This window comes from Callorhinus ursinus, unplaced genomic scaffold, assembly GCF_003265705.2.
Source record: "Callorhinus ursinus isolate GAN/ISIS: 27379988/994484 unplaced genomic scaffold, GSC_fseal_2.0 scaffold41, whole genome shotgun sequence".
NCBI lineage: Eukaryota > Metazoa > Chordata > Mammalia > Carnivora > Otariidae > Callorhinus > Callorhinus ursinus.
This window is the reverse complement of record NW_027397103.1, coordinates 9647779-9673263: the sequence shown is the minus strand read 5'-3', so window position 1 is coordinate 9673263 and position 25485 is coordinate 9647779. Positions and strand designations below refer to the sequence as shown.

The 25485-nt window shown below is 45.8% G+C and overlaps 1 protein-coding gene across 6 annotated transcripts in view; it reads left to right on the top strand.

The window, feature by feature from the left end:
• Positions 1-25485, top strand: part of CUX2 (cut like homeobox 2) — a 314935-nt gene that overhangs the window by 195979 nt on the left and 93471 nt on the right. For 5 of the 6 annotated variants that reach the window (XM_073881128.1, XM_073881127.1, XM_073881126.1 and 2 more), the window contains 2 exons: positions 18012-18122; positions 21789-21836. In XM_073881128.1, the coding sequence (XP_073737229.1) occupies positions 21801-21836 (36 nt within the window). In that variant the 5' untranslated portion in view covers positions 18012-18122; positions 21789-21800. The remainder of the gene's footprint in view (positions 1-18011; positions 18123-21788; positions 21837-25485) is intronic. The other variant, XM_073881125.1, reaches the window with a different exon arrangement.

The window sequence follows — 25485 nt, the reverse complement described above, 5'->3', positions numbered from 1 at the left end:
GAAAGAAAAAGAAAGAAGGAAGGAAGAAGAAAGAAAGAAAGAAGGAAGGAAGGAAAGAAGGAAGGGAGGAAGGAAGGAAGGAAAGAAAAAGAAATGCACAAAACATTGCTCTAGAATGGAAATCATCTGAAACTGACCCCATGGGTCCCAGCTGGCAAGGTGTCAGGTGACACAAGGGAGGGAAACCAGCCACCTGCTCAAGGTTTCAAGGGCATGGAATGGAATATGTTCTTCCAAGCTCCCACCAACATTGCTGGGAGAACTGAATGCTGCAGCCTGTGGACCGTGAGAGGCTGGACAGACACGATTTTGAACCCTAGTTGTACCACCACATTCTGTGTCCTTAAGCCAGGGTAGTACCTTCTCTGCGTCCTCTGTTTTGCTGTCTGGGATATGGGGATACTAGTTACCACTTCAGGTAAAATGCTGACCATGGAGCCTCACACTCAGTGACTTGTCCATAAATGTCTGTCATGATGGTCCATAAGTGTCATGATGATTCAGTACAAAGATGAAGAGAGCTCCAAAAAGAAAGCTCCCATGAGCTTTATGATTATAAATGGCAACTGAGCATAGCTTTCCCTACCTATTTCTGATTTCTTTTGAGTTTTTAAAGACAGTTTTATTGAGGTATAGTGTACATACAATAAAATTCACCTATTGTACGTGTACATTTCAGTGCTTTTTAATATTTGTAGAGTTGTGCAACCATCACCACAATCCAGTGTTAGAACATTTCCATTGCCCCAAAAAGGTCTTTTGTGCCCTTGCAATGACTTCTCCTCACCCCAGGACACCATGAATCTGCTTTCTGTGTCTACAGATTTGCCTTTTTGGGCCATTTCCTATAAATAAGATCACACAATATGTGGTCTTTTGTGTCAGCTTCCTTCACTTAATATTATGTTTCCATTGTTCATCCATGTTGTTACAGGTATGAGTATTTTGTTCTTTTTTATTGCTAAACAATATTCCGTTGTAAAGATAGACCACATTTTGTTTATCCGTTCATCATCAGGTAATGCACAGCTGTGTTTTTTCCACTTTTTAGCTATTGTGAGTAGCAGTGCTATGAATTTGCATGCACTAGTCTTTCTGTCAACATATATTTTCAATCCTCTTGGGTAGAGGAGTGGAATTACTGAGTCATAAGACAAATTTATATTTAAGTGGTTTGGTTCTTTAAGAAACCACCAAATTGTCTTCCAAAGTAGCTGGACCATGCATTCCCAACAGCAGTATTTGGGCATTCCAGTTGCTCCACATCCTCACCAGCATTTAGTTGTGTCTTCTTGAGATTTGAGTATGTACTTTTGGTCCCTGGTTTCAGTCAGGTTTTGACCTTGGAATTCTGGGAGCTGTTGAGGTTTAAAGAGATGAATGGCAGGCAGGGGGCATGGGATGCATGGGACAAAACCACATATCTTAGATGTTCTAAAACAGCACGTACAATAGAACTCTCTGTGATAATGTAAATGATGTATATCTGAACTGTCCAGTATGGTAGCCACTAGCACTGGTGGTTATTGAGCACTTGAAATATGGTTTGTGGAACTGAGGAATTAAATTTGTAATTCTATTTCATCTAAATTACTTTAGATGTACTGAATTTAAATAATCACAAGAAGCAAATGACTACCATGTTAGACAGTGCAGTTCTGGAAGTTCAAGATCATTGCTCAGTAGATTTTAGGTCCTTGATGAATCTTTCTGAGGAATGTCAAAGTTCAGCTCTTTTAATCACAGATAGCTGGGATAAGCATGGGGCTCAGGGGTCATAGGTCTGCATGTATCCTGAAATATCATGTCTAGATAGTACACAGTGCCTCAGGATAGAGAGGAAAGTACCAGAGGTTGCTCTGGGGATTTAGGTCAAGGTATACTATGGGGTTAAGAAAAGAGCATGGATGGTCTCTGGAGCCAGAAGAACCCAGGTCCAAATCCCAGCCCTGTCACTTTAAAACCAAGTCTGTGACCTGGCACAGGTGACCTGTCCTCTCTGAGCTTCAGTTCCCTCATCTGAAAAATGGAGTATTAACATCACTTGTGAAGGACTATTGTAAGACTCAGTGAAGAATGAATATAAATACCCTAGCACAGTGTCTGTCACTGAGTACATGAAGAAAAATAATCAGCTTCTGTTGTTGTTTTTATTGTTTTGTTACTCAACCTGGTCCCCAGGTCTGTATAAATGTCATGTAAGTCCTGACTTCACATCCTCATCCATGAAAGCTAAGGTGCTAGACTGTTAGTACCACACAGGTAGTGAGTGACCTTATAACCTGGCACAGAGTAGGTGCTCAAATGCATGTTTGATGAATGAATGAATGAATGAATGAATGAATGAATGAATGCCATTGGCTTGTAAGTGAGCAGAATGGAAGCGACATGAGGGTTCCTTGTGTTGAGGAGAAAAAAATTTTCTCTACCCTTCAAGATTCTTCTGGCTGGTGTAAGAATCAAATTGACATGAGACGGATTAACAGGGAAAAAAGCAAAAGTTTAATAACTTGTACATGTCCTGTATACATGGGAAAGACCCTGGAATGCTGAGTAGCTCCCTGAATGGCCAAAGCCATCACCTTAAAAACCATCTTCAGCTAAAGGCAAAAGATGTCAGGGGTGGGGGTTGGGGGTCAGTTATGGGAGGTGACTCAGTAAAGGAAAGTAAGCTTGTTTTTAGCCCAATGTGGGACTTGATCCCAGGACCCTGGGATAATAACCTGAGCTGAAGGCAGATGCCCAACCGACTGAGTCACCCAGGCGCCCCAGAGAGTGAGCTTGTTTTGCAGATTTAAGTTCCTGCCTTTTCCACTGATAGCAGTTTCTAGAGATTGAGAGTCTTCCCCCTCTTCCTGGTACTGAAAGGGAGACACCCTCACAAATGGAGATTTCCCTTAAAAGTGTAAATGTCTCTTACAAAAGGGTAACTTCTACTTGGTTTTCAGAGCTTCTCATGTGTCTTCAGTTTCTTAAAAATAATCAGCCTAAAATAATCAGTAAGCCAAATAGGCATACTTTGGGGTGGCAAAATCAGCTCCCCTGCACCTGAAAGAAGAGCACTCCCCTTCAGAAAATTTGGCTTGACAACAATACCAGGTTCGGTGCCAGCAGTGGCCTGTTTTGTGTGAGGGCAGAGATGGCTTTCCCATTCTGGAACAAGTGCTTCAACTCAGCAGGAATGCCGCTGGAGTGCAGGCTGGTCTGGAATCACCCGAGAGAGCTTGCCGAGAGAGAGCTTGCCGGTCAGCCAAGCCAGACCCCCCTCCTACCACCAGCCCCGCAGATTTGTCTGGGGGAATCCACTAGTTCCATCTCATTAATCCTGAATTTTCTCCCACCCTTGCTTTTCTTTGCCTCTTCCTCCTAAATCTTCTTGCTCTTCCTTTCCTGCCTCTAGGCCCCAAAGTAAGTTCTTTTCATTCTTATGGAATTGTTATTTTTGTTTCATTTGCGTGAAACATTTTGTAGTTATCAAAGCCCTTTCTTATGTGTTATATGCATTTGAAGCACAAGGAAACTCAGTGAGGCAAATGCTCATTCAAGAAATGTCTAGGGGTGGGGCCCTGGGTGGCTCAGTTGGTTAAGCATCCAGACTCTTGATTTCAGCTCAGGTTATGGTCTCGGGGTGGTGAGATCAAACCCTGAGTCAGGCTCTATGCTCAGAACAGAATCTGTTTGGGATTATTTCCCTCTCCGACTCCCCTGCTCATGCTGATGTTCTCACTCTCTCTCTCTCTCTCTAAAATAAAATAAATAAAATCTTTAAAAAGGAAAGAAGGAAGGAAAGAAAAAGAAAGAGAGAAGGAGGGGGAGGGAGGGAGGAAGGGAGGCAGGGAGAGAGAAAGAGAGAGAAAGAAAGAAAGAAAAAGAGAGAGAAAGAAAGAAGAGAAAGAAAAGAAAGAAAGAAACATCTAGGAGTGCCTGGCTGGCTCAGTTGGTAGAGCATGCATGCAACTCTTGGTCTTTGGGTTATGGGTTTGAGCACCACATTGGGTGTAGAGATTACTTAAAAATAAAATCTTTTAAAAAAAAGAAATGTCCATTAAGCTTTGCTGTATGCCAGGCACAGGCCTTGGTGCCAGGAATACAGAGAACAGATCAGACCAAGTCCCTGTTCTCCTGGAGCTTTTAGTCTCGGAGAGGAGGCTGACGATGAAATATGTAAATAAGCTTATCCTTGCAAAAGATGATGAATACTGTGTGAAAAAGGAGCAAGGAAGGGGTAGATCTCCTTTAAAATTTGGGGGAGTAGGGGCAGGGAGGATCCCACTGACAAGGTACAGGAATTGGGGGGAGGGGAAGGGATTGCAGATAAAGGCTTTTGCAAATGCCTGAGGTGGGGGAGAGGCATGTGCATTGGAAAACTCAAAGTGCCTAGAGTTGGAGAGAGGTGTCCCCCCACACACACATAAAGCCAGAGCCTTGAGCATTGGCTGGATCGTGTAGGCCCCAGTGAGGAGAGTCTGGATTCTAATCTAAGCCCATCGCAAATAAATTATGGAAGAGTTTCAAGCCAGGGAGGGACAAGAACTGATTCACATTTTGAACAGCTCACTGCAGCTGCTACATGGAAATGGGACTGTAGCAGGTAAGGGTGAGAGCAGGGAGAGAAGGAAGGAGGCCCCAGAAATAGTCCAGGCGAGGGATGGTGGCAGCTTGGACGAAGGCGGCAGTAGGGGGCGGTTATTATTTCTGGACAAGTTAGAGATATTTAAGATACTTGGCTGGGATTCATTCAGTATTTTTATTATCCTCAGGCTACAAGTGGGGAAACTGAGGCTCAGAGAGGGGCAGTGACTTGCCCAGGTCAGAACTAGCAAGTGCAACAGGCAAGATTCAAACCCAGAGATGCATGGCTGCTGCAAGCCCAGGGCTCTACCCTGCTCCTTGGTACTTACTTCTAGGTAGCTCGGCTTGATGTCCATCCCCCATCCCTCCAGCTCAAATGATGCTCACGAAGCAGCAGCATCCACATTTTACAGATCAGGAAGTTGAGGCTCAGGCATTTGGCTTTCCCAGCTAGAGACAGCAGAATCAGGATACAAACCCAGCCCACTCCTAAGTCTTCATCTAGGCCCAATGCTCAGAAAATGTGTGTCCTGTGTCCTGGGCCTCTCTAGGCTCTAGAAAAAGAAAGTAGACAAGATGAGCAGGAAGAAGGGAAAGGATGTCCACAGTCCCTGGTCTAGGTCAGGCCATTCTGTCATTCTCAAGTTTCCTCTTAGTCAATTAATACAGTAAAAACCCAATTCTGTACAGACTGTGGATCTGTTGGTAGGGGGAAATTCTGTTATGCCTCAAAGTACAGAGATAAAAGTGTTCTCTGGTATGGGGAGGGAACATTTGGAGAGAAGGGTCTTAGCAGCGTCATCATCTTGGAAAATGGCTTTTGTGTTTTGGAGAGAGAGCAGGACACCCCATCTTGCAGTGAGGGTCTGAGTTTCATCTTGGAACTTTCCCCATCTGATCAGTGACTGCCTCATGTGGGCATCCCTGTCCCTCTCTTTGCTGAGAGCACCAGGAAGGTGGTCGGGGGCCCCCAGTCAGTTTCAGGTAATTAAAGTCAGCTTGGTGGGAATTTCACATGAATGTTGATAATAAACATTTTCATAAACTATAGATAGGTAAGAAGAGATGTTGATTCCCCAAAAAAGTTGTTTAACTCTTCCTCTTCCACCCCCTTTTGTTCTCTCCATTCTGGAAGTGGAAGAATTATGTGTTAGTACCCAACAGTGCTTGGTGTTGACATAAGACTGGACCCCTGAACAGGAAACAGCCAGGTAGGTTGTTTATTGAGGTGTCTGGGCAGTCTCAGGAAATTTTGTTGTGGGGTCATCTGAATAGTAGGAGGCTTGCAGGGACCCTCAGGTGACCCTGCCTAGGCAGCCCCCCTTCAATCAGGAACTCCTTCCTGGAGGTGGCATCTCAAGTAAATAAATACCTTGCCATCATAAAAGGAATAGCCACGGGATATGGAATGTAGCCAAATTAGGGCTGGCCTTCAGGGATGTCCCTGGGAGTCAGATACAACCACAGAATGGAGGGGGGCGGCATTTACTTTGAACTCTGGCTCCATCTTCCCCCTTACCACCCCTACAAAATATTTTTCTTTGAAAATGTTTCCATCTTCACACTTACAAAACTAGACTCCACCGGACATTTATTAACACTAATGCCTCCCATTATTTAGGAAGAAATTGCATCTATAAATTTCTTCAGATCCTCCCAGTAAGCCCTCAAGATATGTTGCCTTTATTTAGCCAACAAGACAATGGGGCAGTGGGAGGCCTGGCACTTGCCAAAGTCAACAGCAAATTAAGGGACGAGCCAGTGCAGAGCCTGAGGATCCCTGGTGTGAATTGCGTGTGGCCCAGCTGCCCCCATTTGAGGGCCCTCTCCCTCTATCTTACCTTCAAACTCCCCGTTGCTGAGTGGCATCAGTTCCTTTCCAGTAAGTCCTGAAAACTCATCCCCTTTCTCCTACTGCTGCCCCCACTGACCCTCACCTACCTGGCAGGTGGCAGGAGTTGGTGTGTCCGCTCTCCCCGCCTCCAGGCTCATTCTCCTACCATTATGGCTTCCAGAGTTGCCTGAAGCAAGTGCCCTCCTCTGCTTGAACAGTTTTCTCTGGCTCCCAATTGCTTTTGCCTTAATCTCATGGCTTTCTGACCCTAGCCCCATGAGTCTCTAACATGCTTCCAGGGGGTCAGCCACTCCCCAGCACAGCCTGGGTTTTCCTCCCTCCACATACTGGCCCATGCGTCTTCCTCCTCAGGTGCCTTCCCCCAGATGCCAGCACCCATGTTCTGTTAGCTACAGCTTTCTCCCTGCGCATGTCCTTTAGGACGCCCGTACTTTTGTGTGCCTGTTGTCTTCCACCACTGAGCTACTCGAGGCTCCCAAAACCCCACCCAACACACAGTAGCCTCTCCATAAATGCTTTCTTCTCCGCCTGGATTGTACACCTGTCATCATCTTAGCCCTGTACATCAGTGAATTTTTTCCAGAGCTTTCTGAGGTGCCCACAGACCTTCTTTTTTTTTTTAAGATTTTTATTTGAGAGAGAGACACAGAGAGAGAGAGAGAGGGAACACAAGCAGGGGGAGCGGGAGAGGGAGAAGCAGGCTTCTCACTGAGCAGGCAGCCTGATGCAGGGCTGGATCCCAGGACCCTGGGATTATGACCTGAGCCAAAGGCAGATGCTTAACGACTGAGCCACCCAGGTGCCCCACCCACAGACCTTCTTAAACCCAGTACACCCCTACTTCGAAAGAGAGGCTGCTCAGAAAATTGAATTTGAGAAAAGATGTTGAAAACGGCACAAACTTTAGAGGTGGTGCCCTGATTTGGAGAAGAGAGTTTTAGGTTCGAGGCCCAGTGTTGCTTTTGCCTGACTGTGATGAGTGACGCCATCTCTTTAAGACTTGTTTTCCTCAGCTGCAGGAGACAAGACGAACCAAGACATGAAAAGTGATACCACATAGTAAGCACTTGGTCCCTGTGATGTGATGAGTCACCACCACTGTGGCCCCTAGCAAGTGCATGGCACATAGTAGGTGCTCAGTAAACACTTGATTAAATGAATGAGTGAATGAATGATTGTTTGATGTGATTCCCCCTTCTTAATAGAGCAGCTACCTGACCAACTCGCCCAGCTGGACCAGATGTGTTAGCCCTAAGAGAGGGGCACTAAAGGTCACTGACTCCTCACCTGACACCCACCAGAGTGAGGACTACTTTATTTTCCTGGTGCTGTGGGTTTTACATTCTGAGAACTCTGGAATATAAAGCAGCAATCAAGGGCAGGAGGAAGTGATCGGATGTGGCTCCCAGTTCGTGGCGAGATAATTAGGTGTTTGATCGGCATCCTCTCTTAAGGACAGCCACCTCCAGGTCCTGCCTGCTGCAAGAACTGGCTTCTTTTCCTGCCTGATGTTTAGGGATGTGGTAGGGCCCTGAAGGTGGGGCAAGGCACTGAGTGGGGGTCAACTACAGGGGGAAGAGGGTTGGGGCCCAGAGTTGGCCAGCCTATCTTTCATTCATTTATTTATACATTAATTTATTCAACGAGTATTGAGAACCAACTATGAGCCGAGCATTGGGGATACATCAGTGACCCAAACAGACAAAGATCGTGTCCTTCTGGAGCTGACATTGGAGGGGGCTAGACAGTGGAAACAGACAATAAATAAAAAAGAGAAGTAACTACATAAATGTGTCTATAACAAGTGCCGTGAAGAAAAGTAAGCAGAGAGGGACAGGTAAAGTAGGAAGGAGGTGCTTGCTATTTTGAAAAGGATGGTGAGACAGGCCTCTGTGAGAAGATGATGTAAGAGCCCAGACCAGAGGAGACAAAGGAAACATCCATGTGGAATTCTGAAAAAACAGCATTTGGGGCAGAAGGAACAGCCAGTGCAAAGACCCTGTGGTAGGAATGTGCTTGATGTGTTCAAGAGCCAGCAAGGACCCTATGTGGCTGGAGGAGCTTGAGCAAAGCAGAAGTAGCAGGAAGTGGGGCTAGAGATCACGTGGAGCCGTGATGTTTTGGTGAGTACTTTGGTCTTGGCTCCCAGTCAGTGGGAGCCATGGAAGAGTTTTGAGCAGAGGAGGGACAGGATGTGACTTAGATTTAACAACGTCCCTCTGGCTGCTGGATGAGGAAGGGACTGAGGGTGGCAGCAGGGAGCCCAGGAAGGAGGCAGGGGATGATAGTGGCCGGGCCCAGGGTGGCAGCAGTAGACAGGATGAGAAATGGTTAGATCAAGCTGATAGGATTTGCTGATGAGAATAGTGTCCCCACCACAGCCCTGGGCCTCAGCCCAACACCAGGGCATAGAAAGTTGCCACTCCCTTGGGGCTTTAGGGTTGGCATTGGCTCCAGCCCAAGCAACACCTGAGGCCCCTGAGCACCCAGCCCTTCCAGGAACTTCCTGCAGCCTGGACCCCCTGCCAGCCACAAGCCTCTCATCCTGCCTATACCACCAAGAGGGAGTGGATGCCATGAGTCCATTTAACAGCAGTGAACCGTAGAGGCAGAGAGGCCAGGGGTCTACCCAAGCTCACAGAGCCAGTAAGCAAGAATGTCTGAACTTGAACCCATTCAGCCCGTTCAGTTCTTGGGCTGCCTCCAATGAGAATCAAATTGTCACCTGGATTTTCTAGAAGCCAGAGCTGTGAGGGCTGCTAGGAGGGCCTGATGGACTACAGTTGTAATTGTCTGTGTTCCTTTGTGAACCATTGCTCCATGAGGGCAGGATCTGTGTCTGGCTTGTTCTAGACAACATTGTAGGTGCTTAAATAATAGTTAAGTGAATGAGTATAAGGGGATGGATGGATGGATGGATGGATGGATGGATGGATGGATGGATGGATGGTTGGATGGACGGATGGACGGACAAACAGATGGACAGAGAGAGTCCCAGCCATGCTCCTGGTCTTTAGACCATGTGAGTCCTTGTCAAGGACAGACAGGTCAGGGAGAGTTTGCCCTGTCAGTATTTGGAGGAAAGAATCCAGAAAGACATAAGTTCAAGTCCCCATGATACCACTTCCCAGCCATGTGACCTTGGCTTTGTCTCTCTGCAGGTACTATGTGTAAAATGGCACCTGCATCACAGACCATTCATTTGCTCCCCCAGCAGATGTTTCTAGAGAATCCACTGCGTGCCAAACACTGTTGGGAGAATTAAATGAACTTTTGTGTGCCAGTTAGCATGGACCTAGTATATGTATAGTAAGCCCTCTATGGGGCAGTTATTATATTATTGTTATCACTGCACTGGGAGTTTGCTAAGAAGTGTTGGCAGCCTCACCCACACACCCAGGCCTCGAGGTTTGGCCACGTTCCCCTTAATGGGCTCTTTGACCCGAATATGAACTGTCTATCACCCCCAGCCCAGCTGATGGAATGCAGTAAAGCTAGCTTGGCAGGGAACTCTTTCTCTTAGGCACCACCCCTTGCCCCAGCCTCACATAATTGGCCCGATACATCTTGGCATCTGAAATTTACATACGGTGCAGGGAGTGATGGATGGCTCTGGTAACTGGGCTGTCTCTCAGCTGTGGCTCACTTATCCATCTCGGCAGGCTGCGGAGCCATCCATCTTGTCTCCTTGTTGATGGCAGGCCGGCATGTGCCCTCCATCCCAGGTCATCCTGCAGCCTCCTCTTGGAGCTGGGCTCTGAGGCCCTTCTGCAGGTGTCACTCCCACCATGACCCACAGCATCCCCTGAAACCTTGCTACTCAGTGTTTGCCTGAGACTCCGATGGACAAGCCCTGAATGGCTCTATGGATCGGAGATGCAGAATGAGACATTTGGCATGCACAGAGAGAGGGTCCCACCTTGCTTCTGCCACAAAGGACTTCTCATGCTTATATCTGCTAACAGTCATTCATTCACAAATGTTTATTGAGTGCCTACTGTGCACTTGGCACGGAGCTAGAACCCCTGGCTACAGCTATGAATGAGACAGGCACAGTCCCCACCCTAAGGGATTGACATTTCACTGGAGAGTGTGGACACTGAAGATCCTAAACATTGTGCCCTTCACTTTACCTACTTGCAATCTGATTCTCAGGGGATCTTTATAATAAACCTATGGGCACAAATTGTTACCCCCATTTTACAGACACAGAAACTAAGGTTGAGTCATTTGTCCAAGGTCATACTGCTAGTGAAGTGTCAAAGCCAGAATTTGGATGCAGGTCTGTGGGCTCTAAATTATATCATTGTTTCCCAGACAGACCAGGCTCTTTCAGAGTTTCTGACACATAGCATTCTTTCATTCATTCATTTGACCAACAAACATTTCTGGAGTGCATACTATGTATCAGCAACTGTTCTAGGCAGTGACTATATAATAAGGAAGAAAGGACCAAAATCTGTCTTGTTCTCATGGAGTTTTCATTGTCACAAATAAAATAAGTAAGTGAAATACGCAGTTTGTTTGATAGTGATACATGTTAAGGAGAATAAAACCAAAGACGGGGTCGCCTGGGTGGCTCAGTTGGTTAAGCAGCTGCCTTTGGCTCAGGTCATGATCCCAGAGTCCTGGGACCAAGCCCCGAGTCTGGCTCCTTGCTTAGCGAGGAGCCTGCTTCTCCCTTTCCCTCTGCCTCTCCCCCTGCTTGTGCATTCTCTCTCTCTCTGCCCCCCTGTCAAATAAATAAATAAATAAAATCTTAAGAAAAAACAAAAAACCAAAGACAGGAATAGGGACCAGTAGGGGTTATTGCAATAATCCCATTCCCTCTACCTGGGATGCTTAGCTTCTGACAGACACATTCTTCTGGACCCAGGTCAAATACTCCCATCTTGGTGACCCTTCCCCCCCCCAGTCACAGGAAGTCACCTTGCTCTGTGTGTTCCCTCTGTACTTTCTTCATACTTCTCATACTGTATTTAGTAAGCACACAGTGTTGGAATCGACCCATCTTCTCCACTGCATTGTGAACTCTTCAAGGACAGGGCCTGTGTTGGCTGGTTTCTGTATACCTGTACCTGGCACTGAATTGTGGCTCAGTAATTAATTGGAGGGATGATTGGATGGGGGTGGATGGATGGATGGATGGATGATTACATAGATGGCTTATGGATGGATGAGTGGATAAATGGATGGGTGATTGGATGGATGTGGGCTAAAGGGCTTCCATCCTAGGTACCACCTTACTGGGTACTGGCAGCCCCTGCCCAAGTTGGGAACCACACAGTGATTACATTAGAAGAGGTAGGTAAAACTACCTCTCCCTTGCCCCATCAGTTTCCATAACCCCTCGGAGGCAAGACAGGAGATATGTTAGGGTTTCACTCCTCCAGGTGTACACTGGAAATGGTGTCTCAACGTGCTGGCCTTTGTCCCCTTTTACCAGAATTATTTATGCCCTTGCTTGTCTACCTTGGTTTCTGAGCTCTTGGAGGATACAGGCTATATCTGATTCATTATTGCCCTCCCCCTTATCTAATGCCTAGCACACTGGAGGTCATGGATGGATGGACGGACAGGTGAATGGATGGATGAGGATCCAACATCTCTGGTTGGACCTCCCTACAGTAAAGAGAAAGCAGAGTTCCATGTGTGTGTTTGGGGGAGTTGGTGACTGCTCACCCTGGTTTCCCAGGCGTGGACTAGAATCTCAACCATACTTCAGCCACATATCCTTATAGGAGGTAATGTACATACAGTACTTAGTACACTCCATAAATATTAGCATAAATATACTAATAGGAACTCAGAAATGTTAGCCATGAGCTCTCGTTGTCTATAGAGAACTTCTTTCTGTGTAAGATTTCATTTGAAGACAAAGTTCTAGGGCTTTAAAAAATAAAATCTGATGTTTTGTTATATAGTTCCTGAAAGGCAAACAAATATCAGAAAGGATTAGCAGGAGCACAAAGAAGACACCTGGACTTGGAAGGGAAGGTCTATGAAGCCTTCCTGGAAGAGGGGACATTTAAGCTGAGACAAAAGGATAAGATCAGTCACAAAGAAAGAATGAAATCATCCAGGCTGAGGGAATGGAGTCTGTGCAGCCATACTGTTGGAAGACCCTGGTGCATTTGGATTCCTGCAAGGAATTCAGTCTGGCTGGGAAGGAAAGGAGAGGAGAAGATGGGAGGGGCTGACAGGGACCCAGTGACACCTGAGGTCCTCACTTCCTTAAGCCCCGATCCCCAACAATAACTGCATTCTTTTTAGAAGGTGTCTTCTCGGAGTTGGTTTTGGGGGGACATGTCTGAATCCCCCAAAAGTAGGGTTGTCTTTGGAGCTGAGAAGAGTGTGCGCATATGATGGGGGAACTGACATACATATACACAACTCAGGTTGTGTCTTACGTGTTTCTCCTGTGAGAACATAGCATCCAGCCCAAAGTTTTGTACGTAGTTAACAGTTTTAAGACCACATGTTAAATTTCAAAAGCAAGTGTTCTTGTAAGATTCCCCTTCCCTCCTGCTTGGGAGACACAGTTTAACTGAGAATGTTCAACCTGCCTCCCTGGAGATGACCAACAGTTTTCCTTCCCCACCTAAGATCCACCCTTCTCCCTGAGGAAATCCAACCTCTTAAACAGCTGTGTGACTTGAGCAGGTAGTCTGAGCTGTCTGTATTTTCAGTTTCCTCATCTGTAAAATGGCAGAATCAGATTCAGTTAATTTTGAAGTGTGGGACATACACTGACAGCTGGACATGAGATGATTGTAAGCAGTTAATAGACCTGGCTTTAGAAGGATCAACTCATGTTAGGAGGAATACTTATTCCTTCTCAGTACTCTTCCATTCCTTCTCCTTCTAACAAGAAGAAAGTCTGTCTGGTGCTACACTACCTTTAACATCTCTCTAGCATTTGATAACTAACCTCCTTTTATGCTTTGTTTCCATTGTAGTTTATTTCAATGGCTGCCACCCATTTATGACCTAGGACTCTCTACAGATAAAAACAAACAAACAAACAAACAAAAACAGTGTCCTTTCCAAATGTACTTATTTAGGTTAAAAAGAAGGGGGGTGGTTTATTACGAAGGTCAAGAATAGGCAAACTTAATCTATGATGCTAGGGTCAGAATAATGGCTACCTTTAGGATGTACTCACAAGGAGGCACAAGGGAGCCTTCTAAGGTGCTAGGAACATGAACATTCTATATCTTGATCTGGGCAATAGTTGCAAGGGTGTAAAAATTCAGTCTTAAAGTTGAACTTAAAGCTATACATGTCTCAATCAAAAAGGAATAGTCAATTGAAGATAAATATTATATAGTAATTCATGTGGAATATCAATATGGCAAAATGCATGCCACAGGGGGTGTGGGTTTGAAGTTTGGACAATGATGGACTGGACAACCCCAGAGTTTCCTTCTGGTTCATACATTCTGAGACTCTGAGTGCTTTGGAGGTCTAAGTCTCAAGGTTTCCCAGCACACTGATGGCAGACCCTCTCAGAGCTAGGGGCAGTCGCTGGGCAGTGGGCACTTACGGTGGGGAAGCAGCAGAGCTGTAGATCCCATCATCCCCAGAAGAGCCTTCCATCCCACCCCAGCTTCTTCCTGCTGCTCCTGGTCCTGGGTGCAGCTCAGTCCCAGCTTCCTTTTTCTCTGTGCATTGGCCCGAGCCTCAGCTGCATCCATCATCTGCTTCAAGCTCATTAAAATTATTTCTTTTTAGTTGCAAATGGGCTGTTTATGATGATCATTATTTGAATGGTCTGCGCCGGGCTCCGGGCTGTCTGTCTGCTGCTGATGGCAGGTTAATCAGATGAGTCTCCTCCCGGCCTGGGCCTGGTCCAAAGTCTGGGGCTGTGTTAATCATGGCTCCCCTAGGACTGGGGGCTGAGGGCCAGGGTGGGAGAGGAACCGAGTTATGCTTGATCATCAAAGGAGGGCCCTGCTAGCTGTGTATGTGTGTAGTGGCTCAGACACTCATTTCTAAAACTCTGCTTCTAAAACTCAGCTTCAGACCAGTACTGGTTTATGTTTATGAGAGTTTTTTTCCATTCCTTCAAAATAAAGATAGTGCTGGGACCTTTTTTATTTTAAGTGGTTTTTTGTTTTGTTTTGTTTTGTTTTCTTAAGTAAGCTCCATGCCCAGCATGGAACCCAACGCTGGGCCTGAACTCACAACTCTTAAGATCAAGACCTGAGCTGAGATCAAGAGTCAGACGCCCAACCAACTGAGTCACCCAGGCACCCCAGTGTATTTTATTTTAAAAGGCTCTTGTTGATTCTGTTGTTGGGCCTCTTGCATTGTTAATGTTCAAATACCCTATCTTTTAGGGTGAGAGGGAGTAGTTTTTAATATTTTTCTTTGATGCAGTAAAACTTGGCCATACTGTTGGTCTTCCTTTTTCTTTCTTTCTTTCTTTCTTTCTTCTTTCTTTCTTTCTTTCTTTCTTTCTTTCTTTCTTTCTTTCTTTCTTTTCTTTTTTTCTTTCTTTTTCTTTCTTTCTTTCTTTCTTTTTTCTTTCTTTCTTGTGATATTTTTATTGACCTGTGAAATCCAGAACTCTTAGAATCACTGATCTAATGATGAGACCTGAGATGTTTTCCGAGCTCTCAGTTTATCTAAATAACAGAATAATATCAGCCAACATTTACTGAACACTTGGTATTGTGCTTGATGGTTTATACAATTATAGCATTTAAAACAAGCTCCCTGAACATCCCCCAGCTAGTGGGAAAGTGAAGCAGAAGTCCTACGAAGAGCCGGGCATTACAATTTTGCCTTTACTATCCACCAAGGGGATAATCCACACCTGAATTATTAGAATTGACTGTAATTTATTTCTTAGTTCCTTCGTGAATCACCTAACAGACACATTAATGTTTTTGTTACATGAGATGAGGTATGTAAGGAGCTTAGCATGATGCCCGATACGTCTAAGCATCCAAGGAATGGTAATTATTATTATTATTTACTATTATTGTTATTGATGATGTTGTTGTTAGTGAGCTGACCATAGAAATGTGGCAAGAATTCAGGGCTGAAGGATGAGCATTAGAAGTAGGCGAAGTTGAGACGAACATGGACATTGTTTGCTCTTCTACGGCTCAATGGGAAAGATATCATGAGCTGGGCTTACAGTAGGCTTGGGGCTGGGGGTCTGCTGACATTCCCTGGCCTGGTGTTGCTTCCACTGTGTCTGCAGCAGACAGATTTATACCCACCAGCAGCCTGGGAGGTTCTGGTGAAGGGACCCAGTGTAGTCACAGAGCATAATTGTCTGTTACAACACATCAAGTCATTGGACTTATCCTGCTGTGAAATTTCCTCTCAGGGCCTGGGTTTGATGTTTTACCTGAGGAGTCTAAGTCCAACACCAGCCAGGTATATTGGTTGCTGTGGTGTGGGGGGCGACAGTGTCCCAGAGATTAGAACATAATGTCAGATACATGATAATCCAAAACCAAGTGACATCAACCCAAGTCCCAGTTCTGCTTGTTCTGCAGCAATGTAAAAATCACATCTTTGTCTCCAAGACAGATGAGAAAAACTAAGGAAAACTGTGAGCATTTTATCAAAACTCACATTGACCATTGACACTCCAGTTCCTTCTCTCCTGCCAAGTGAGGTTCTGTCCAGCTGGCTGCACCACCTGGTTGATTTTTATCTACCTTTGATCAGTCCTTTTGCTGCAGACCTCTCCCTAGTCACTCAGTACTTTGGTTGTGGTCGATTGTAGTTTCTTTATTGGAAACTATGATTATTTTTTAATGATGATAAATCAAAAGTCTCCCTTTCTTCTTCTGTCACTTTGGTGGACTGTCAAAAACTGTTTCTGTCTCTCCTCTCTAATGATGCCTTCTTCTTCACCTGGCTTAAAATTCCATGGAGCATTTGTTCTGGAAACACCTGCACCCTCAGGTTGGTTTATTTAGTGCTGTGGCACAGAATTGACGTCAGCACCTTGGAGAGCACCACATTTCTGATGCCCTTGCCCCTCTATTTTAATTGCTACTTTTATGCCTTGACCTTCTCTCTCCTAGTCCTGCGGTTCTCCAAAGAGGTTAGACCTTTCTCCAGAAATAGGAATTCCCTCGCCAGTTTCTTCCTAAGGCACCATAGGCAGAGACACTTATGCTGAGCTTGGAGTAGGCTCTCCAGCCTCTGATGGGAATGAGGTTTATGGTGCTATGGTGAACTGCTATAGGGCAGATTTACCGACTCAGACATGATATAAGACAATTACCATGCATTTCGTCTCTTACAGGGAAAAGGATTTGCAGCGGGTTAATAGTACTTTTATTTCATTATCTAATGGTAAAAGTGTTTCATTGTGTGTGCAAGATGAATGCGTATTAGCGATGACAAATGGGGTCTTTGAACACGGTGCCGGGCCTCATCATACATATGTTAGATTAAAGAGTTCACCCTAGAAATACACTCTTGCATCTGCGTGTGTGTTTTTAATAAATCTGATTGCAGAAATTTATTGCATCACCGGATTTAGGAAATTATGGGGCTTGATTGCTGCAGATATAATCGGGTGATATATACAGAAATGCTCCTCGAGTTATGGTCCAGAAAAAAAAGCCCATCTCAGGATGGTGCAAGAAAGCAGCAGACCACATAAACAGAGCATTTCTTGAATTATGCAAATGAAACCCATGACAACTCATGGTGAATTGTACTCCCCTTGTGAGACTGCCACCATTAAAGCGAAGAAACTGAGAGAGGGGTGATCAAATATACATGTACGACCAGCAGACCCTGTCTGTGATGTGTGTAAGCTGGAGGGACCCCCCCCTTCCATCCCTCACTCTCTTTTTTTTCCCCTCAATGGTATGTCCTGTAAAAACCTGGTCTGGCGCTTTCATTGCACATAAGCAAGCAAGGTAGCTTCCAAACCATTTCTTCTGAATCCAGGAGTCTTCAGTGAAATATTTCTTACACTTGACGTGAACCTTAAATGATTTACTGCAGGATACACAAAAGGTCAGCTTGCTTCTTATTGGCACCTTCATTTTTCCAAAATCTACTGAAATTAAAAAGCCATCTATATCTTAAAAGGCGTATTTATGAACCCTTAAGTGTAAGTAAGTCATAATTGGAACAGTTCCCACCTCTGATATATGAAAGCTGTCGACAGCACTTTCTTACACTATAATATGCCCATACAATATGCCGCACTTTACTATTTTGACACGGTTTGGAGATGTTTTCTACAGTTACTGACAAGCTTATGCCATCACTCCTTTGGAAATTTAAGAGGTGGGGCAGGGGGGTGGGGGAGAGATTAAAAAAAAAAACTCCACCCAACTTTATGGGAGATTATTGATCTTCCGATGAGCAAAAAAAGCTGTCCTGGATTTTTTTCAGTTGCATCCCGTTTTGTAAATTATTCATTTGTGCCAGGAGTCAATATCCTGTCTTTTCTCAGCTTTGTAAGTTAAGAAAACTTGTTCAGAATGCTGTTTTGTACAATGATTAAAAAGGAAAAGGAGAGGAAAAAATCTTTTTCTTTTCTCTCTCTCTCTCTCTCTCTCTCTCTTTTTTTTTTTATTTTTTATTGTTTCAGAAGGAGCTTAATTCCGTCGCTTCCGAGCTGTCTGCACGGCAGGAGGAGAGTGAACATTCTCATAAACATTTAATTGAACTCCGCCGGGAATTTAAGAAAAATGTACCTGAGGTACAGTATATTTGCTGTTATAGAATTAACTCAGTAGGAATGCAGATTTTTCTCCATTCAAACTATATTGTGGAAACTGTAGACATAAGTGACTAACAAGAAAAGAAGCTAATTAGCCACAAAGAGAAATTAGAGCCCCCAACCTTTGGGTGTTTCTTGGTATAGCGGCGCTCAGCGGTGCTATCTAAAGTGAGGGCAGGACACTTCTCCATTGAAGTCATTGTTTCCGAGGGCTCCCTAAAACATCCATTTCCCCCCCATATTCATCTTTAGTCAAACACTTGGCCTTGACAGCAAAGACAGTTTGTCTAGGGTTCTTGATTTTATTTTGCTTTTCCACTGGTGTCTGGGAGAGGACGGCTATAGGCTCCTCTGCCCTCTGGGCCTTCCCTCAGTCTCCTCTGAAACTGCCTCCCACTGCCATGAACAGGCCTCGTTCTTCCCCTTCGCCTCTTGCCTTACAGCTCCAGCCACCAGCTCTGTCTTTCCCAGCTGCCATGAGGGTGGTCCAGATAATGACCAGTCCCATCCTGCCACCCCCTCAACCCCGCAGGGGAAGAGACTAGAATGGACATGTTTTTGTTCTTTACAGGGGTGAATGTGTTAATTCCTTTACTTTCTCTATCAGGCCCCCTGTTGCTGCTCAGATTAAAAAAAAAAAAAGATGGAATAAACACAAATAGGAAAAAAAAAAACCTTCTGATTCCATATAATGTTACCAAGGATGTGACACATCAGAGCCACTGGGAAACAGAGACACTGACTGCCCCCAAAGCCAACTGTGGTTCTCTGTGGTCAGCAGAGGTTAACAGTAGACCTCTCTGTCCTAACCTACTCAGGTGGCCTGGATCTTGGAGGAGGGTGGGGCAGCATCTGGCATTCTGGAAGTATCAGACCTGGAGATGTTGATCCCACTCTGCCTGTTAGAATCATCCAGGGGTCCGGTTACCATCTTGCTGATGGAGGAGGAGGCCATGGAAAGACAGAGAAGAGTCAGGCCTACCCAGGAATGGGGCTACATGAGTAAAGAGGGGTTGAGTCTTCTAGCTGTGAAATCCTCCTCACAAGTGATAAGTATCTTCGGTTCTTCAAGGCAAGAGAGGGAAGTGGACTGTAGCTAGAACTTGCCTATGGAGCAAGTATGGAAGGAATCTTAGGTTTGAGAGCTGAGGGAGGGTACGCTTGGAGAAGGAGTGAAAATCTCAGATCCAAGTGTCTCCCAGGTCACAGCTTCAAAAAGGCCAAGTCAAGTCCTGGGCTTGACCCCGGAGCTAAGAAGGCATAGGTGATGCTGAGCGTCCTTTGCTTCCTTCTTAGAACAGAGAACAGCTTGATACTTAAACTGATTTTCTGCCGAGAAAGAGGGTGCCAGAAGCTTTGCCTCTGACTCTCCATTCTGTAGGAAGCAGAGATGAAGCAGCCCTAGACCTTCCCAGCCCTACATGCCTTCTCTTTGGTCAGCCACAGACCCTCCATCTCATCCTGCTCTCCCAGGCCACATGGGAGCCCACAGGTGATGAGGAAAATCCAGGCCAGGTTTTAAGCCTCCGAGTTCAGCTTACATAATTTTAATACTGCATAATTATGCAATTATGTAATTAGGAGGAATAAGTTTCCATTCCTATTATAGTCGCGCCTCTGAAAATTCTCATTTTTGGAACTAGTGTCTCCTGATTGGGAGAGTCATGCCAAGGCTTTATTTAAGAACATCATCTGGTTGGTGCCCAGCTCACCTCCCGCTGGTGCCTATGCTCAACTTCACCCCCAGAGGTGAAACATACAGGACAGGGGGCTTCTAGAAATGGTCAGCATTGGTCCAAAGTCCCACCAACCCCCCGTCCTTGGCCCTCAGATTTGAATCCCCTTGAGTGTGGTATTGTGCAGCGAGCTTATTTGGGTTGTCTGTTGACCTGCATTCAAATTCGAGCTGAGCCACTCACTCATTGCCGGACTTGAGCAAGCCAGCCCCTCTCAGGACCTTGGTCTCTCCTTCTGGAAAATCAGGGGACTGGAGAGGTGATTTCTGAGGCCCCTTCCATCACTAACGTTTCCTGAACTTGGACCAGAGGTTTAACCTGTTGATACGTTGTATTTGGTCTGTAAAGTCATTCAAGTTTTACAGTAAGTTACCAACATCTAGCATCTCAGAAGATTTCACCCAAAACCCCAGATTTCCAGTATCTTTTGAGACTCTTTGGTGGATCTGGTCAGACAGGGGCTACGTGCCCACATGGCAGTCACCAGCTGGAGCCGAGCAGCTGCTACCTCCATTACACGGGGCTCAGGTTTTCTGGATATTTGCCTCTCGGCCCGCCTCCCTCGTGCCCACTCCCCCCGCCCCAGCCTCTGTAAGCATTTGAGTTCACAACCTAGGACCTGGGTTTTCATGCATTTCCTTTTCCGTGGCTCAGCCTGTGCACCCGTAGTTCCTTGTGATCAGATCCACTAGATTCGCACGCACTCCCTATGTCCCTCCTGAAGATCCCAAACATACCGTTAGTATATCACCGGCTCCAAGGAGCCCTGGAGGACACCAGTCAGTGAGGAGGTGTACCCAGGACCCAGAAGAGGGATCATTTTCAGGGACAGAAGCACAACCTTATTTCATAATTAAGGGATTTATTCTTTACCTGAACATATGTATTCTTGTGCCCACGTCTTCCTTTCCTGCTTCTCTCTACTGTCCCCTCTCTCCCCACACTCTCGAGCCCCTCTCAGCTCCTCCTTCCGCAGGGGTTTCTTGTGGGACCTGACTGACAGCAGTCATGGAGTCACCAGTGGGTCTGAGAGAAAACTGAAGCATTTAGGGTTGGAATCTTGGTGACACTAGGTTCTAAAAGTCTTCCCTCTTGCGTGCTAGGGAGAACTCACAGGAGCCAACCCGGGGAGCCCTTGGGGCTGAGAACTTCAAGGTCACTTGTGAAAGGCAGGAAATTAGGGTCCAGAAATAGGAGGCTGGTTTCTGAAGACAGCCCACTACCATAGAGTTCATCAAACATTTACAGAGCCCCTCCTCTGAGCTGGGCACCAAGGGGGTGCCAGAAATTGCACATTCTGGAGAGGAAGGAGAGACAAGTATAGAAGTGATGTTGCTAAAATGCAGAATGGGGTGTTTGCCAGAGAAGGGAAGTTGCGTGGGGAAGCAGACAGAGATGGCCACCTGAAGGAGACAGCCCTGAGCAAATGCTTAAAGGACAGAAGGTTTTTATGAAGGGACTCTGATGGCATTGTGCTGGGTGTGGAGAGTTGAGCCCACCTCTTCAGCAAGAGTCGGTCGCATGATGCGCCACAAGTCCCATGAGCCCTTTGCCTAAAAAACATTCCATGATCAGATCTATTTGGGAAACGTTGCTTCCTTCCTCCCTCTTCCAGAAATTCCCAATGTGCATTATACTAAAGGCTCCAAAAAGTCCCACAGGGAAGAAACTTGATGTTGGACTTTATTTCCTAGGCTGATTTGGCTTGGCACCCTATGTGTGTGTACATGTGCATGTGTCTGTGTGTAGGCGTATATATAAGAAACCCCAATGAAATCCCATGGAGTGCACATCCCATGGGACACATTTGGGAAATGCTGGCCCGGGGGACAACAGTGCACTGCAAGCAGGGGCCACGGGGGTATCCCACCTGGCACTGTGGTGAACTCTTCGCTGATCTCTTTTTCAGGAAATCAGAGAGATGGTGGCTCCTGTATTAAAAAGCTTCCAAGCTGAGGTAAGACCCAAGGCCTATGGCATGTCACAAAAACATTCCCTGCTTCCCTCTCTATCCCACCTGGAGTTGCCAGAGGAAGCCAGCAGCCTCTGGAAGCTTGGGAGAATACCTGCCCGTCCCTATTACAAACTCCACCCCATTCTTTCCAGATCAGCCAGTGGTGACATGATGAGAATGGGTTCTCTCTCTCCCTCTCCCTCACTTTGTCCAGCCTTACATCAGCTCTGCTATATACAATATCTGTGACCTTGAACAAACCACCTCCCCTTCCAAGCTTCGTTTCCTATTTTTAAAATGAAGAGGTTTGAACTCAGTGACCTTTTCTGTGCCCTGGCATTCTGTTCAGCTTTGATTCTCTAAGGCAGTCTTACAGATTCAGTCCAGTTACCGGCCCACCCTGAAATCCTCTCTACTGACCCACCATCTGAGTATAAAACCAACACTGTTGACATTCTCTCCTGACAACCCTATTTCCTTCGGCAGCAGCTGAGCTGTCTTTAGCCAGTTGTTTCTCTTGCCTTCCTGGAGCCCTGTCATGGGGCTGAACCTCCCGCATTTCTCCTCTTGGCTTGACTCTGTGACCGGGATTCTGAGAATGTCCCCTTGTCCTGCTGGCAAAGGAGGCAGGCGAGAAGAGAAGTTACACTGAGGCAGGGATAGTGGAAGGGGAAGCCATTTGTCAAATGTTCCGTCTTCAGGGGGCCTCTTCTCAGTCTCCCCTGGATTCAGGAAGGACCTCGGAAGGATTGGCCCTTCTCCGAGCTCTCTGGTGGAGACGCGTTTTAAGTCTGTCATCCGCCAAGCACCACATTACTTTAAATCTGTCTCTTTGGAACCGCATAAGCGCATAAGGCAATATTAAAGTAAACAATAACTGGATTTACACAAATGTCGCTGATTTCCATATTTTTCATCCCTTCATTTTATTACTGAGTTGACTGATATGCTTATTTATTTATAGGGCCATCCGGTATTGATTCATTTGGTTGTGAGGTGCCTGAGCTGAAAGGGGACGGTGGCGGGGAAGGGCGAGGGGTGGGGGGAACAAACCAGAAAGACCAATGATGTTGGGAATTTGTTGTCGTGGCTTTGTGTTTTTAAAAAAGAGGTTCCCATCTGCCAGGCCCTGGTCCCATGAGGGGTTCTCAGTACACAAGCCCTCTCAGGCAGCTGATCCTTCTGCCCAGCCCACAGACAGGCACTGAGCATCACTTTTTCAGCTGTTCCCTTGCTTGGGCTGGTATGGACAGAGCTTCTCTAAGCCACTCAGAGCCTCAGTTTCCCATCTGTTCATGGGAATAAAGACACTCTCAATCTTTTTATGTTGCTTTAAGGACTGAGGAGTAATGCAGGGAAGCAGTGCAATGTAATGCCTGGTGCACAGAGAGCTGCCGGGCAATAAAGAGCAGACTCCAGAGCCAGCCTGGGTTTGAACCCTGCCTCTGCCAGTTCCTCACTGTTTGACCTTAGGCAAGTTCCTTAACCCCTCTGTGCCTTTGTCTCCTTGTCTCTAAAACCAGGTAATAATTATACCTCCTTCATAGGGTCATGACTGAGGAAGAACAAGGTTAATACCCATGGAGTGCTTAGAACATTGCTTTATATAGGTAGTCCTGGTTATTTTATTATTCCTGTTATTAGTCACCTCCAGGGCCTCTGCTATACTTGGGCTGGAATCTACCTCTTTCCTAAGTAGATATTCAAAACTTTTCTCCAAAAGAAGAGGGCTTTCTATCCCTGAAGGAAACAGGTGTGACTTACATCATCTTTTCAATAGGAGAAAGAGTTCAACATTACGTTTGGGTGATGATCCAGAGGATACCCCAGTGCAGCATGGCAGAAAGCATGTGCAAATCAGACTGAGACAGGCCCGGCCTGAATTTCAGCCCTGCTGTTTACCTAGCTGTGTGGCTGGGGAGAGGTTCCTTAACCTGTCTCAGCTGCAGCTTTCCTCCTCTGGCAAATGAAGTTAACAGTAAGGATTCAAAGAACTAAAGGTGGAGGCAGTTGACCCAGTGTCTGGCCCACAGTTGGTACTCAGTAACTCACTGAGGGAGAGAAAGTTTTAGTGGGTCCAAAAGGGAAAACAAAGCTGAATTCTCATTTCCAAATTTTTGCGGCATGTTGAATTCACACTGTTTTAATAGCTGAGGATCTCTGAAGAACTTCGTTAATTTCCTTAAGAGGGCTTTCCATCGTCCCTTTAATGTACCAAAAAGACTACATTTGTCTGGAGTTTTATTCCTGAAACCCCTGCTTTCCTCATGATCTATTGACTAATCCATCGCGGCCGCCATGTCCCTCCCTGCGCCTCTGGGGAGAAACGCCGCCAAAGAAAGGTGTTAATAAAAAGCATCTTCTTCGTCCAGAACAAACTGCTCACGCACAGGCCGTTTATAATCCAAATTTGATTTTCATTTTAATTTTTTTAATGAGGGTTCATCCTTTATGCCACTTCCCTCTCATGATCCGCCAGGCTCCAGGCTCAGAGCTGAGGATTCCCAAGTGGGCATTAATCACCTCCCAGGAATATTCCCTGAGGCAAACACCGTCTCAAGTCACATAAAGTAGCCCATAAAACGCCAGGGCTGAATATCGTACCCGTCATTCCTTCTTCCCCAGTGTGGGCCTCTTGTTGAAATATAACATGTTCAAGTTCATTCCTTAATTTCACTCCACCAGCCCTGGTATATAAAGAGTCTGGGTATCCTTTTTATCTTTTCATTCTGTGTATGTGTGGGCCTTTTTTTTCTTTTTCGTGTGTGTGCGTGTGTGCGTGCGCGCGGGCACACGCATGCTAGTGGGAGGGGTGCGGAGAGGAAGTGAATTTACCCTGCTGTGAATCAAGGAAGGTTTTTCTCTCCGCCTTGATTGCTTAAAGGACAGTCTTGATTCCCCCTGCTCAGGGAAACAAAGACAGCCAGAGAAGGTGGCTTAATGGAGACAGCTTGAAATGGCCAAAGTTTGAATATCCTTGCGCGCAGAGAAAAGAGCAAAACGAAAGCCCCGCTAATTACAAAAGTTGCTTTATGAAAGATAATTCAAAGCAATAATTTAGCAAACATAATCAAGTCGCACAGATGGGGTTGTTGATGGATGGATTGCAACATGCAATTAGCAGCTCTCGCAGTTACATATCATTAACCCTCCGAGCACAAAAATTATTTTCTCATTATTAGTTGAAAAGGTAAAATTAAGCTGACTAGACAGTAAAGGAACAAACTACAATTAATTACCTTCATTTATTACAGTCATTATTTTAAACTTATTTTTACTTGGAGAGATAGATGAAAACATCTAAATTAAAAGTTTTGTTATGCTAAACCAGAGGTGAAACTTTTCTAAGGAGTGTGTGTAGGGCCACTGCACACACTTCTAAGGAGTGTGTGCAGGGCCACTGCAAGATTTTTTTTTCTCTCTGCTTCCCTCTTCTTCCACCAGGAAGGGGATGTGGCCCGCATGATAGAAAACCCCTTGCCTGAGTCAGAACAGACACATGAACCTGGGCCTGATGGAAATACTGCAGTTTGGGAACCAAGGGGGCTGATGCCTCCTCTAACCACCCAGGGTCTGAGTCCCACCCGAACACTGACAAGCTTATGTGACTTTGGCAGGTGACTTCATGTCTCTGAGCCACTGTTTCCTCGTG